The sequence below is a fragment of the Zingiber officinale genome, chromosome 8B (genome assembly GCF_018446385.1).
Source record: "Zingiber officinale cultivar Zhangliang chromosome 8B, Zo_v1.1, whole genome shotgun sequence".
In the NCBI taxonomy this organism is placed as follows: domain Eukaryota; kingdom Viridiplantae; phylum Streptophyta; class Magnoliopsida; order Zingiberales; family Zingiberaceae; genus Zingiber; species Zingiber officinale.
Window position 1 is genome coordinate 16,348,540 of NC_056001.1, and position 14,999 is coordinate 16,363,538.

The following is a 14,999-nucleotide window of genomic DNA, read 5'->3' on the forward strand; positions in this document are numbered from 1 at the left end:
GGAATGAGCGTATGTTGATTGAATAAGAGCTTGAAACATATATTGACAACGTCAGATTAGATGAACAGTTTGAAGGCATTTCAGATTTGGGAGCTCTTACAAAGAAAATGATTGAAACAATGAAGAACCGTGTGTTTCCATTGGTTTATTGGATGATTGAGCTAGCCTTACTTCTTCAAGTTGCTACTGCAACCGTTGAAAGAGTGTTTTAGGCAATGAATATTGTCAAAACATATTTACGAAATAGGATTGGAGACGAATGGATGAATGATAGTTTGGTAGTTTATATCGAGAAAGATGTTTTTAATACTGTCGACAATGAGCCAATTTTACAACATTTTCAGAACATGGAGTCTCGAAGAATGCAATTGTCACGTATTCGTTAGTAGACTGCTTTAATATTTTAATATTATTGTACAAGTTTTTTTCATAATATTGTACCTTTTTCTCCTATATGCCAAGTTATTTAAAAAATACTTTTTTAATTACATAGAAGTTATTAACTGTTCAAAAAAAATTCGTCGCACTCAGGTCGTGGCCACCCCTCCATGATTGAATTCCTAGATCCACCACTAGCAACAAGGAGGGGAGCCTCCTTGTTGTTGGCGGCGGGAGAGAGAGGAGAGGGAGAGGAGGATTGGGCTTCCAAAACTTAATCAATCAAATAATGAAACTTGTATCTAATTCTCTCCCATTACATCTATATATATTCCTCTTTAATGAGTTGGATTAGAAAACTCAAATCCAACTCATTATCCCTTAACCAAAAATTAGCCCATTAACCCTTTGGTTTAGTTTACAATTAAACCAAGTTGATTCATGACTAATTTATGATTAAATCAAACATGGTCCAACTCTACCATAAGAGATGTAGCTCATCTGTGCTTCCATTATGACAAATATTTTTATATTTATCTTATGTATAGACCAACCAAATATTTATCTCTTGATTTAAGAATCCTATTCTTTAATTTATTTTATGTCTTTTAGAGACTCGTTAGTGTGTGTAACCCAATAAGCTTCCAGTTTATCTTGGTCATCTATAATTAACTACTTAATTATAGAATGATCATGAGTGGCATCTAGTAGTACATCATGATCCTCAATTAGCCAAAAAATTATAATTAATCTTAGAACTAATTCTAAACCCTTTAGCAACTACAATGAGCCGTTCCTTGTTTCTTTCACTCGTCTTATACCCACTTGGTTCAGGACATAGTCTATGTGTATGTTTCTACTAGACTAACTATGTCACACCTAGCCCAAGTAATACTTCCTCGTTCTACAGATTCAAATTACTCGTACATGTGTACAAGAGTCTTGTACTCTTAACATGTGATGCTTTGGCCAAAGACTTTGAGTAATAATCCTAACGAGTGGTCATAGAGTATACGTCTTCTCGCAAGGAGTGGTGAATCATCTGTGGGTCATCCAAACATCTTTGAACATTTTGACTTATACCCAATCATCCCGGGTCCACACCTCAATGAGGTACTTTCTTAAGATGTCAAGGTATAAGTCTCCATAACCAAGATGACTTGTATATCTCAAGTCGAAGGAAACTTGCACTCGGCTGCAGTAATAGCTTCACAAACATATCCATATATATAGATAATCATATGAAGTCTTATAGCGAGTCACTCCAATGAACTAGTTACCATAATTAGCATCCATATTTAACTCTCGACATCCCATCCAGTGAGAAAATAGCTGCTTGGCAAACCAAGGAGTATAACCCGTGTTAGTCTTACAGAATTGATGATGTCCGAATACATCAATTCAACGACTAGGGAAATTCTAATACGTTTATAATTACACATGTAGAGATAATCACTAGTTGTGATCCAATCAAAATTCCTCTCATGCTATGAATTGTATTGTGGACATTCAGTAAATGAGTTTAAGACAATCAAACATATAATATGCACTCAAATAGTGAATCTATATTTAGTAAAAATCATAAGACGATTGCCTTAGGACATCCCTCAAAATCTAGCATTCTTAGCTTAAATAGGTATTCTAAAAAGGCTCTCTCCAAACCCAATAGATCTATCCCCTTAAACATATCATACGACTATAGTTTAAATTTTGAAGAAAAAAAATCTACAAATTTATTTCTTAATTAACCATAATTATTTAATTTCTATTTACTTGTCGTACTTAACAATCACTCAGTAGATGATCAACATAGAACAATTCTGACATCAATTGACAAATGTCATTGTAACACCATTCTGAGAAATGATGTGTTATCTTGATGTTCAATAACTTTATAGTAGCTGATAGTTGAGAATGACCGAATGAAATTCCTTCTCACACTTCTCTCTCACTAGCCTTTAACATGTCATACAGGTTGTTGAACTTTAGGTGTTGGCATTTCATCTATATTGGAATAATTAAATGTATTCATCACGTCATGAACCATTGATTGCATTGCATTCTCATTAGATGATGATTCCCCTAGAGCAATTGTGTCAACTGAAGAAGCAACCAAAGTTCCAATCTGATAAAACAAATAAGGCTCTCCGTGACAATATCGGTTGTAGTAATTTGGAGCAAATACTTTTTTACATAGATATACTTTCACAGTGTCCTCATCACGGAAAACTTTATTTCTACATTTAGAATGATTACATGGACAACGTAACTAGACACTATTTATACATTCTAGATGACTTTTTGTAAAGTTCACAAACTCTTTAACCCCAGCAAAACATTCATCTCGGATAAATCCATTTTTTGATCCGTTGTACATACAATCTTTGTTCATGTAACCTCCCTCCATATCCGTGGGACCGGCACTAGGGGGGCTGCTAAGGTAACGGATCTACCTTTTTTGTTCATGTATATTGTATCCTAATGAGCATAAAATTTACAACATTAAGAGCACAAGATTGATTACTTAGCCATTAATACAAGAGAGATACTACAAGCTAGGTAATACAAAACTTAGCATATTATTAAGCATACATCCATCAATATAAGAGATGTACTATACACATGATTCCATTTATTAACTAAGCCTGCCATGAACACATAAAAAATAAGTTTACGAGAAGTTGCTCAATCAAAGAAATCAAACTAGGTTAAAATCTTACAACTAGCCCAACTAGGTTAAAATCCTCTATAATCATATTTATATTTTTATCCTAAACCAGTAAACCTTACAACCAGCTAGTTGATCGAGGCCTTGTGGCCAAGGTTGACGTCGTGGTCAGGCCAGATCTAGCCGTGAGCACACGGTCGACTAAGTCCCTGACCGAGAGCTCATGGCGGTCACGAGCTCACGACCGGCTAAGTTGGCTGCCTAAAATGAGAGGAGAGGGAAGGGAGAAGGTCATATCGAGTTCGACGAGGAGAGGACACTGGAAATTGGAGGGGACGTTGGAATTTGGAGAGGTCACGGTCGCTAGAGATATCGCAGGAGAGATCTAGAACGCAAGGATATTACAAGATCGGGGTTGAGTCTTAATTTTGATCCCGATATTAGCGACGGAAATTTATTTCCGCCACTAATAATTAATTACCATAATGATAATTAGCTACTAAATATAATATCCGTTGCTATATAGAGACGGGATTTAAATTTCGTCTCTAATTAGAATCAGATAATATATTTCTGTCTCTATTAATTCCAGAATATATATATATATATATATATAACGATATTTTATCGTTAATAATTGATTTTTTTTAGTGAACTATACACAACTTAATTGTCCAAAGAATTATTGCATGGTAAACTGCAGCAGTAATTGTTCATAAAATATTGCTACATAAGTTATGAAATGATGCTGTAAAAGATAGAACTTTGGTTCGTACTTTGAATTGAATTAGTTGGAGCATCACCATCTAAGAGATTGGCATCAAATCATTGTCGTCCATATTTTTTCTGAGGAATTTAATTATCAGTCAAGCCGTTCCAAGATTTGTTTCGTGGTCTCGGGAAAAAAGCAATTATATATATATATAAAAGGTGTATGAGAAAAAAAAAGTTATTTCAAGAAAAATATTATTTAAAATTTTCCGTATTTGTGTAATTTTTTTATTCAACCAATTTTTTTCCTTATATGTATAACTTTTCCGTACAATGACCAACTCCATTTATTTGCTCACCCATGGAGTTTGAATTTTGAAGCTTGTCAATTGCCAACCCTCCCTAAGCTTATCGTCCATTGATTGATTGAAGTTTAAAGGAGTTATTGATTGGATTGAATATGTGATCTCGCTTGATCTATCACGAATCCCTTGATATATTACACAATCATCCGATAACAGCATTGCTTAATAGAAGATGATATATCTACTATTGTTGTGTTGTAGCTATATATAATAGCATTGGATAATGAAAGGTAAGATAGTCTTAATTATTTTTGAGACCCCAAGTAAAGAAAAAAAAAAACATTCAGGGCCTCAATAAAATCGAATATAAATAAATTTTAAATTATTAAAAATCAAGGGTCTCAATAAAATTAAGGTCCTAGAAACAAGCAAAGCCTTCAACCGCACTAGTGAAAGGTTAGACACTAGACAATGACCCTAGACAACAAGGATGATAAGATCATTATTAACTCACAGAGCTAACGAATATATCATTGGTTTGCATCTATGTCTTCTTGGAAAAGAAATAAAACATATTTGTATTGTATATTTGAAAATATTTACAGAAAAAATATTTGTTAAACTAAAAAAATGCAATGTCCATAATCGATTAACTATCTAGGAGCATCCTCCCCGCTACTAATTAATTAACTACTTAAAGAGGAGGAAGGATTTAATCAAGTGCATGAGGGTGTTAGTTAAGAACTAAGAAGGGAAGCATTAATATATATATATAGAGAAAGAGAAAGAGAGAGAGAGAGGTGGTTGGAGGTGTTTAGTTTGCATATGGCATGACGATGACTTGACAGCTCCACGTCATATAAAATCAGCTGCATGGAGCACGCTATGATTATGAACTGTGGACGAAAAATTAATATTCCTTGCTGCTTTTAAATTAGGGTTACTCTGCTCATTCGTTTTGTTATAAAGACATATCTATCATCCAATATTTTCTGCGTAAAATTTTACAGATTATGTAAATTTTGTATGGATTGGGCCACTTCATGAGAGCTCATCAGCACAACCGAAGGCCCAAGCTAAAACCACTCTCGGATTTTTATTTGATGTGAATATTACATTTTTATCCTCGGACTTTAACTAATTTTCAAAATGCACTTACATAAATTTTAAGTTCCATTTTGTCTTGACAATTCAAACGATCGTCGTATTTTTTACTGTTTTTTGTTTTCTTTTTAAATCACTTTCTTTAGAATATGAAAAGATTAAAAAAAAACACGGTACAAGGTTTAGATTTACATTTTCTGTCAAGTTAAAAAGAAAAATATAAGAATTCACATCATGAATTATCTGTGTTGTCTCCTTCATAACCATTTATCAGTAGTTAAAACAAAAATTCAAGTTATTTGGATTAAATCCCAACTAAACAAGAGTAGTAAGAATCAGTATCAGAATTGGAGATCGTGAGGTTTATCTGAGGATGTGGATGCTGAGGTTTATCTCAGTTAAGCTTTGGAAACTTGAAGGCTTATTCGAAATGGAGCCTGCTTAATGGCGACAGTGAGCAGTAGTACCGCCTCCCCATCCACCAAACAACTCTTCCTGTCCGAAGGATTGCAAGGGCCCATCCTTCTTCCACTTCTTCAGATCTCGGTTGCAATCTCCGATCGCACCTCAGCTGTGTCCATAATCCACCTTCTCTTCCTCCTGCTCTGTCGCGTTCTCTCTTGTCGGCGGCCCATTGAAGCTCTATTTCCCCTCCAAAGGTCACGTCTTGATCAACTGCGGTGGCGACGAGATGACAAGATACTTTCTCTCTGACACTATACCTGATGCTTCGTCATCCTTCCTGCTTTCGCCCATTTCTGACGACGTTGTTCGAGCCGACTCATCCGATGTCTGCGGCAGCGCTAGGGTTTTTTGAGAAGCAGCCGAATACAGGTTCCATATGAAGCAGAAGGGTCGGCGCTTCGTGAGGTTGTATTTCTATCCCATCAGAAGTTCCCTTTATGTCATGAAATTCGCAGCTTTTTCGATTATGGCGAATGCTTATACTCTCCTGCGTAACTTTTCTTATTCAAAGACGGATCTTGGTAATAATGCATGTTAAAAGAATACATATTCGAGTTAGAGCGTCTATTGATCAAAATAGTTCCTTCGAATGTTTCCATCGCGTTCCTTAATCTCATAGAAATCTTTTCGCTGCGGGATGATCTGATACCTTCTGTTGCGTCCGTTGAGATTCCATCTCATGTGGGATGCAAGATTGCATTTACCATCAATGTGGGCGGTCCAATTTTGGATTCAAGTAATGATTCTTTATGGAAACTATGAGAGAATGATCATCCATTCTTGGTCATTCCGACTTCTGTGCAGAACGCCTCAACTGATCCCATTTTGATCAGATATACATCGGAAATCCTCTGACACGACACATGAAACAGTAAATGCAATATAGTCACCAGAATTTCAACATCTCTTGTCTGTTTTTGGTAGAATTGGAATTTCAATATTGCGGTTTCATTTTTGTGATTTTATTACAACAGCAGCAAATCTTCTGTTCGGCGTCTAAATCAACAATCAGTCTGCATTAAGCTCCTTTGATATATCAAACAAAGTTGGGATATTGAAAGCTTACTTTGTGGATTTTATTGCTGATGTTCAAATGTCTATTCAGATAGGATTTTGATTCAAATAGGAACTTCTCATGATCTGATGAACTTACCAGCTAATGCAATTATTCTTGATGGTCTGGAGATCATGAAATTCAGAAGTTCAGACATTTGTCTTTGCAGTAAGCCTGGTTGGAATGCTGTTTCTACTTGTCATTGTGGCAATACTTGGCTTGTGCTTCAGATAAGGTACAAAAAAGAATCAGATTTGGCTTGGTTTCTTTTGGCTGTAGCTTCAACTACTCACTCAGGCAACTCAGATTGTAATGTATTGTCAGTGCCTTCTCATGGTGTCAACCAGTTACTAGACTTTTCAGAGATATGAGAAGCAACCAAGAACTGTGATGAATGGTTGGTTGTCGGCATTGACAGATTTGGAAAGGTGTACAGAGGAGTATTTGGAAAAGGACTCATGGTGGCAGTGAAAAGGTGAAACCCCGGATCTCAACAAAGTTTAAATGAGTCGAGGAGAGAGATTGAGATATTATCCAAGCTTCCACATCGCCAATTGGTATCTCTTATAGGTTATTGCCATGAAGCTAATGAGATGGTGCTCGCTTATGAATTTATGGCTAGGGGGCCCTCTAAGCAAGCACTTATATGGGGGTCAGACCTTCCAGCGCTGCCACTGAAACAAAGGCTTAAAATATGCATCGGGAGGTGCTAAAGTTTTGCATTACCTTCGTATAAGTTACTGAGACTATCATCCACATAGATGTTTAGACAACCAACATTCTCCTTTATGAGAATTTGACGGTTAAGGTAGCTGATTTTGGTTTGTCTAAGATAGGTCATTCACTAGACCAGACTCATGGGAGTGCAGCAGTAAAGAGAAGTTTTGGCTACCTCGATCCTGAGTATTTTAGAAGGCAGTTGCTAACAGAAAATTCGGATGCGTATGCTTTTGGAGTGGTTCTCCTGGAGGTATGTGTGTAAGGCCTGTGATCAACCTAGCACTACGAAGAAATCAGGTTAACATAGTTGAGTGGACGATAAATTGCCAAAATCTTGGTCAGCTCGAGCAGATAATTGATCCTTTTCTTTCAGGGACTATTACTCTTGATTATCTTGTGAAATTTGGTGGAGCAACGAGAAATGCCTAGCAGAATACAGTATGAATCTCCAACAATTTGCAATATGCTCTATAGCTGCAGCAGGAATTTTTTTTAGCATACTTGGTGATGGAGGCCGTAATAACTGTATGCAGGACCTCCAAGAATTTATTTCACAAGTGGAGAATATATAAAATGAGCATGATATTGTCAGGGTCTCCAGTGATGTTACGGATTTTGCAACAAGTTCAGTGTTCTCATGGCAAAAAAATCCAAGAGGAATGTAGCTGATTCAATATGGTAAGATCAGCTTATTTACTTGTTCTACTAATTATGTACAGCGAAGTCTGTAGCTGCTAATTTTTGTACCAAGCTAATGCTTTCAGTTCTTGAAAACACAACACTAAAAGTTTTTAGTTTTTTACATAAAGGTATCATTCAGCTAAACTGCCATTGATTTTTTTTAGTAGAACCACATTATCAACATGTAGTTCTTCGCATCATACGCATATCTGTTATTGGGCTCAGTTTATTCCAGTGCATGAAAATACTGCTTGCAAATAGTATTCTCTTGAGATTCATGTGCATTTGGGTAGATGAGAAAATTTGTCTTTTTGGTAATTTCAAAAGTCTAATTTGGTGCATATTAATTAAGCTTCATCAATTCAGTTCTAGAGAGTCAAGCCTTCTTATCTAAACGACTATTAGTGAAGAATCCTGCCAGACTTTGGTAGGGAATGGAGCATTAGTTCCCATCCCTTTCTGTATCCCATGTAAGCACTTATATCACTCAGTGTTTGAAAGAGCAAAGAAACTTACTAAAAAGCTATCCGATTAAGTGCACAAAAGAAAAGTTAGGTCAGTGTACTCATGCCAATGCTAACCAATAACTATAGTTCTTTTCAAGTACCTACACGTTGTTTAATAAATTGGATTCCTACTTTGCCATGGTTTCAATGCAGTCATGTTAATTAGTACAAACAAAAGTGAAAAAAGCCCTTGAAAACTATTCACATTGCTGTAAGTTCCAACTACTTGATTACATATGTCTGGTCTGAGTTCTCTATGCCATCAACCTAACTGTATAGCATTTCATCATAGCAACCTACAATGTACAAATTTTGTAATAGCACACTGATGGAATTCTATGATATTTCCTATTAATTAAATGCAAGAATTTTGTTCACTTATCAGACCCTAATGCATGTTATCAAGTATTCCTTTAACTCTAGTGAGATTTGCATTGTGTATAATTAATTGTTCCAGAGATATATAAATCTCTAGTCAATTCATTTGATAGTTCTACTCTTTCAGCATGAGTTTGCAAATCGGGTAAATGCCTATTAATCGCATCTAAAATATTGAGTGCAAATGTTAGAATTTTTCTTGAGAAATTTTCAAATTTTTTTCTTGGATTGATGGACCATTTATCTCATCCAAGGCATCCTATCATGTCAACAGGAACAGGCACAGGAAAGTTAGATGTCGGTAGCAATCTTAGAGAAGTAATGACCGTAATGGGATGAGTTTGATAATTAACAAGAATATAAAGGATGTGAATATAAAGGTGTTAAAATTTGAACAAAAGGAACCACCAAACAACAAAAATCTTAGAATAAATAAATAGTACACAAATGACACATTTCAGTTTTGCAGAAAAGCTCTAAACTGTTGAAAAGACTAGAGTAAAGAAACAGCTGCGTAGATTAAATTTAGAAAAATAAGGGCTCTCTGAATTGAGGACTACTTTTTAGAAGAGAACAAGAATTGAGTATCCTTTGAGGGCCATAGGAAATCTTGGTCATAAACTTGTAGTCGATAAACTTGTAGTCATAAAACAGGATATGGATCCCACGACTTTGACGATGGAACTCTTTGATATCAAGCAGTTTGATTGTATAATATCTTAGTAAACATGATAAATATGCATTTAGATTTGCCTGCTGCTAGCACAATGAAATATTACACAATCTTCTACAAAAATATAGCACCTAACTAAGATTATTCAAAGTTAAACTAGGCATTCTTCACCAAAAAAAAATTTAAAAAAAAAGTAGAATAAAACAAACTCCTGCACTTAGCTATAGATATGTAAAGTATAACTAAATCTAATTGTTCCTATCCAGAAGGGTGTGTTGGAAATTAGGAAAGAGCATATCTTTCTCATCAGGCACCCCCTGTGGATTGAGTCTTCTGCCTTTTCAAGCTCAAGTTGTCATAACTTCTCATGCAGGTCAAACTCACTGGTCCCTTCAGGAAATCAGAGGAGTATGTATTTGATTCTTCCTTAGATTTCTCACTAACGAGTATGTTAGGAGAACTGTGAGCCAAATTATTTGCACTCGTCACAACTTTTTGGCTGAGAGATGAAGAATTGTGAGCAATGGCAGAAACTGGAGGAACTTGAAACTGGTGCAGAGGTGGAGGATTACGCCACTGAGGGAGTGGCCCTGCTAAGAGGAGAGTCTGCAGCAGAGGGCCTGCTTCCAGAACTGCTTGCAGCAGATTCCCCTTCTGTGGCAACGGCTTAGTAACGAGGCCATTGATGACGGCAGAAGCCATATCTTGTTCACGTTCTTGGCACTGCAACTTCATACTTGGTAATTCTGGAGAAGCAGCCACATTGAAAAGAGAATGCCGAGGAGAACCGCCATAAGAAGGATCCTTCTTGGGGGTGCCAGAAAGGCTGTCAGATTCAGTGATACTGGAACTGGCTCTCGTCTGCCTCATAGGTGGGCTCTCTGGCTGTGTGATCTTTGTGATCAAAAGCTGTAGCTGTTCTCTGGCCTCATCTCGCTCGTGAGTGATCACTTGAAGCAGCTGCAACAACTGGTTAATGCTCTCCTCGTTCTTTTTCATCTCTTCCTTGGCATTAGTGCGGAGTGATTCCAGTTCCAAGGTAGCACATAGAAGCTTGTGCTTTAATTCCTCCACGCTCTGCTTAATCAAGGAAAAAAAGGCAGATCAAGTCAGACCAAGCATAGATTTGATTATCACAAGATGATTTATCACACACTTCATGGACCAGGCGAGAAGAAAATTAAAAGTTAAATCAAATTATGGGAACAGAATGATTGGCTGCAGAGAATCTTTGCTGCACATAAAGACCAAAGGTAATGATGAGAGTTGGTGGAAGAGATAAAATAATATAATATAATGTAATATAAGAATTCTTTGGCTAAACAGTAACACAGAGAGCAAGCAGAAGTTGGATCATTACTTCAGGACCCAGTTCTACACGGTCACATCTTCAGGAACAAGAGAAAACAGAAGAGCAGACTGCGTCACGGCAAATAATGGTTATAAATCAGGATCACCAGTGTATTAAGAAGGGCGAGGCCTCGGTGAAACTTAGCAAGAGAAGAGAAGACAGGAAGAAGGAGAGATCACCTCATGAAAACCCCAAACAGGAGCGAAACCTGAGGCCATGGCGTCTTCAAGAGACCAAGCATCGACACCCATCCCCATGAAATCTTCTTCCCTTGCAGATGCTAGTTCTATGGACTTCTTGGCGTTGGCGTTGAAGATTTGATGCACGCAACCAAATCGAACGATATATGTCGATGTCTGACAGCAACTATAGATGGAAAGATAGAAGAGGAGGGACTTGAGAAAATTGAATTTTGAAATGGGAGGAAAGAAAAATGGAATGTGGAATTGTGTCAGGAATGGAAGGTGGTCTTGCAATGATCTTATATATAGAAGATGAACTCAGGATTCAGGAATCCTCTCCGTCCTTTAAGGCCCCCTCCCCTGCCCCACAACCATGACTCTGCCTCTCTCTCTCTACTCTCTCTAGCTATCTATAGTAGGAATTAATTAATTTTTGTGATTTGGTCTTCAAATTCCATATATATTCTTTTGTTTTAATGTAGTCTGTATAACTTCCAGAAAACCTCTCGGCAGATAAAGTTGTCATTAACATACTGACCTGTTTCTTTCGCCATAGTCATGAATTGGTTTTCATTTTTCAAAATTCACATCCTTTAAATCCATCCAAGGGCACTGCATGATTCAATGCCGATTAGGATACTAATTTCCATAGAGATGTTTTATTAGCATATTAAGATGTAATTTGTATGCAGGAACATGGGTATCGACTTTGTCTTTTTCATGCTATAGGTTGAGTAAAGACCAGGGTATGTATACAGTCGTCTAACTTATTGACTCGGTAATCAAGACTTCCATTCCATTGCATGTGTTGTATGATTGTGGAAGTCCTGGTGGTGTAAGTTTTTTCCTTGTATGCACATTCTAATTTCTAACTTGGAAACTAAACAGTGCATGTTTGTGGTCAGGGAACTAACTCTAGAGTTGACCTATACATCTCTATGAACTTTCCATTCTTAATTTTCTCGCTCTCTTATCTGCTCACTAAATAGCTGTACTCAAATTACCTACTGAGTTCTAAACTCACTACGTCACTTACATGTAATGTTGTAGTCAGTATCTCTCATGAACCAGAAGGTGCTGCATGTGAAGATATGTTGTTTATTGCTCTGTGTACAGTTCATTAATTATTCTCCTGCTGAAAGAATAATTTTAGGACCATTGTTGTGTTTGTATATAAGACAAGCAGCAGCCAGCAGGTGCACTTGATACATTGTACTGTGTTGTTGTTGCTCATTTGTCTTTTGGCATGTCTCTTGGAATGAACATTAGTACTGATTATGAATTAAAGTGGAATGTGTGAGTTTTATTTACAGGAGGAAAGAATGCTTCAATTGTATGATACTGAGACATCAAAATCTGTGGGTCTTGTTCAGCGCATCTTCTGTCATGCATCTCTGTTTTGTAAGCTCTTGCGAAAATGATATTAATTGTGACTGTGGCTGTTGCTACTGAGTTCTTATAGAAAACATTTTGACTCGGGCTGAAAGCAAATTGTCAATAAATTTGTATTTCTTTTTACCAAAATCATTTATTTATTTCATTATAGACTTTTCATCACTAATGTAGCTAGCAAAAGAACATCTTTAGATTTGCAGAGTGTATATTTTCTTCAAGAACCTAACATTCTTGTTTGTTGGTAAATATATATTTAGTTGGTAGCATAGGATTCAAGCAAGGCCCCCATCAATGTGACCTCTTCTTGTTCTTGTATTTGACTTGTTATCCAACCACATTAATGTTGATGTTTGAATCCCTAGCTACTCAATGATTTCTTTTTCCCTTCTTTTTTTTCCTAAACTCCAATTGATTGGCATAACCATAGTTAAAAATCGTTTATTTTCTTCAATTCAATTGATCCATTTTTGACATGTATAGAGTTTAATTAAAGATGGAAAGAGCTCAAGTATGGATTCATGTCTCACGTTGTCTTGGCCTATGCAAGATAGTTGTTGCATTTCGCACATAGCTTGACACACTAAAATAGAAGTCAATTGTGTTTTTGATGTCGATGACTTTGCCGATTGAGCTTCCTAGTTGGTTTCATTTTTCTCTCTTATTTTTGTCTTTTCGCGATTTTAAACCCTAAGTCGCAAGCACATTACACTTTCAACCTCGTAGTGCATGGAAACACCTTGGCCGGCGTTTGAAATGATGCTTTCAGAATGAGAATTTATTCGTACTTAAAAATTAAAAAGAATTTTTTTTGTATTGAATTAGTCGATCTTATCTAATCTAAGCTTTAATATCAGTGTTTATACTACGAAGTAGGGGGTCCCTAGCTACACTACACACATGCAGAAGCACAGTGAACTGCAGCTCCTTCTCAATTAATTGGTCCCTTCCCTCTTCACATGGATTCATAGGCTCATCATGCTCACCCCCCACAAGGCTAAGGTTAGGCTCATACTATTTGGTCCCCGAGGATCAAGACTGCACCAATTAAAGGGAGACCCCCCAAAGGTCGAGGGACCCCTCCCTCCCTCCCTTTTAACCACACCCCTGCGTGCCTTTAATTTTCCAAATCATGCATTCGTAGGGCGATCGATCTCGTTTCATTATGTTGTGCCCACTCCAACTACTTTACCGGTTGACCCAATTGTGCATCCTCCGACTCGACCCGAAGTGGTAACCCAAACCAGAAGTGGTGTGACTAGCGACGTACGTGACCCCCCAAATTGATAACCCGCCAACGTGCAGTAGACAAACTCTCCTTATCTGAATTATTATGACTTTCGTGAGGAAACCTAGCGTGACCTGCATGCAATTAGTGTCCACTTTTAGGTCTATATCAACCTTTAACTATGTTAATGGCTCACCTAGTTAATTATTCATTTTTAGAAAGTCTGCCATTAAAGTTTGCTAACCTTTTCATTTGACCTCTATCTTTTTGACAAATTATATTTTTATACTCTACCTTGTAAATGCCACTATGAGGGTGCCCAATTAGGTTGCTTGAGTAAATACTATATTATACAAATATGTTAATTCATGCACTTGTCGTATACATTCACTTAGTTCTAAATCAACTCTAGTGGTAACATTTTATTAATAAGGACAAGAATGAATGCCCAATTTAAATTGTTAGATTCAAATGATAATCTCAGTTAGTCTCATTGATTATCTCTGGGATGATCGGCCTGATCTCACGGAAGTTTCCATCGGCCATCAGGATAAATCGGGAAGCGCGTGCGACAGTCAACCCAGATGCCCAGCATCTTTTGATTGCGCTCCCCATTTGGAGGAATTAAATTGTTAGATTCAAGTATCTATTTATCTTGACATGTGAGGTTTGAACTAGGGACATAAATGAGTCAAGTTGCTCATGAGCGACTCAATCAAAACTCAACTTGAACTTGAAGTTGATCGAGTTTGACTTGAACTTGAATCGAGCTAGTATAAATTGAGTTAAGCTGCACTCAAGCCTAAGCTGATTCGAACTTGACTTAGCTAGTTTACCATCCTAGTTTGAACGTCAATATGTTAGCTAAATAAACATATGATATAGATATTTGAATTAGGGTTAGTAATTTTGATATTTGATCTATTTTTTCATTATTAGAATTATGTTTGCGTTATTTGATATGAATTAATAATGACATTAGCATTTGATTTTATTAATTGTATTCACAATACCTGTTCAATTAAAATAGTAGTGATAAATTTCAATTTTAAAATTTATGTCGGTCATACTACTAACTCTGTCGTGCTACTAGAATTTGAATGTAAGATTATAAATTGTAGCAACACAAATATATTACTCTTCATAATTGCTCTTTGCTTTTAAAAACACTTTCAAATTTAATATAAGATCCCCTAATCGTTA

At 36.6% G+C, this 14,999-nt stretch overlaps 1 protein-coding gene and 1 long non-coding RNA gene across 2 annotated transcripts; one reads left to right on the top strand and one right to left on the bottom strand.

The window, feature by feature from the left end:
• Positions 1-5,504: 5,504 nt before the first annotated feature.
• LOC122016197 lies at positions 5,505-11,194 on the top strand. Its single transcript, XR_006121084.1, has 3 exons — positions 5,505-8,083; positions 10,017-10,896; positions 10,970-11,194. It is a non-coding gene; the product is annotated as an uncharacterized LOC122016197 (long non-coding RNA).
• Positions 9,690-11,306, bottom strand: LOC122016196. Its single transcript, XM_042573428.1, has 2 exons — positions 11,174-11,306; positions 9,690-10,720 (listed from the first exon to the last, which is right to left on the bottom strand). The coding sequence occupies exons 1-2, from the start codon at positions 11,249-11,251 to the stop codon at positions 9,950-9,952; spliced, it is 849 nt and encodes a 282-aa protein (XP_042429362.1). The 5' UTR covers positions 11,252-11,306; the 3' UTR covers positions 9,690-9,949.
• Between the last annotated feature and the right edge of the window lie 3,693 nt (positions 11,307-14,999).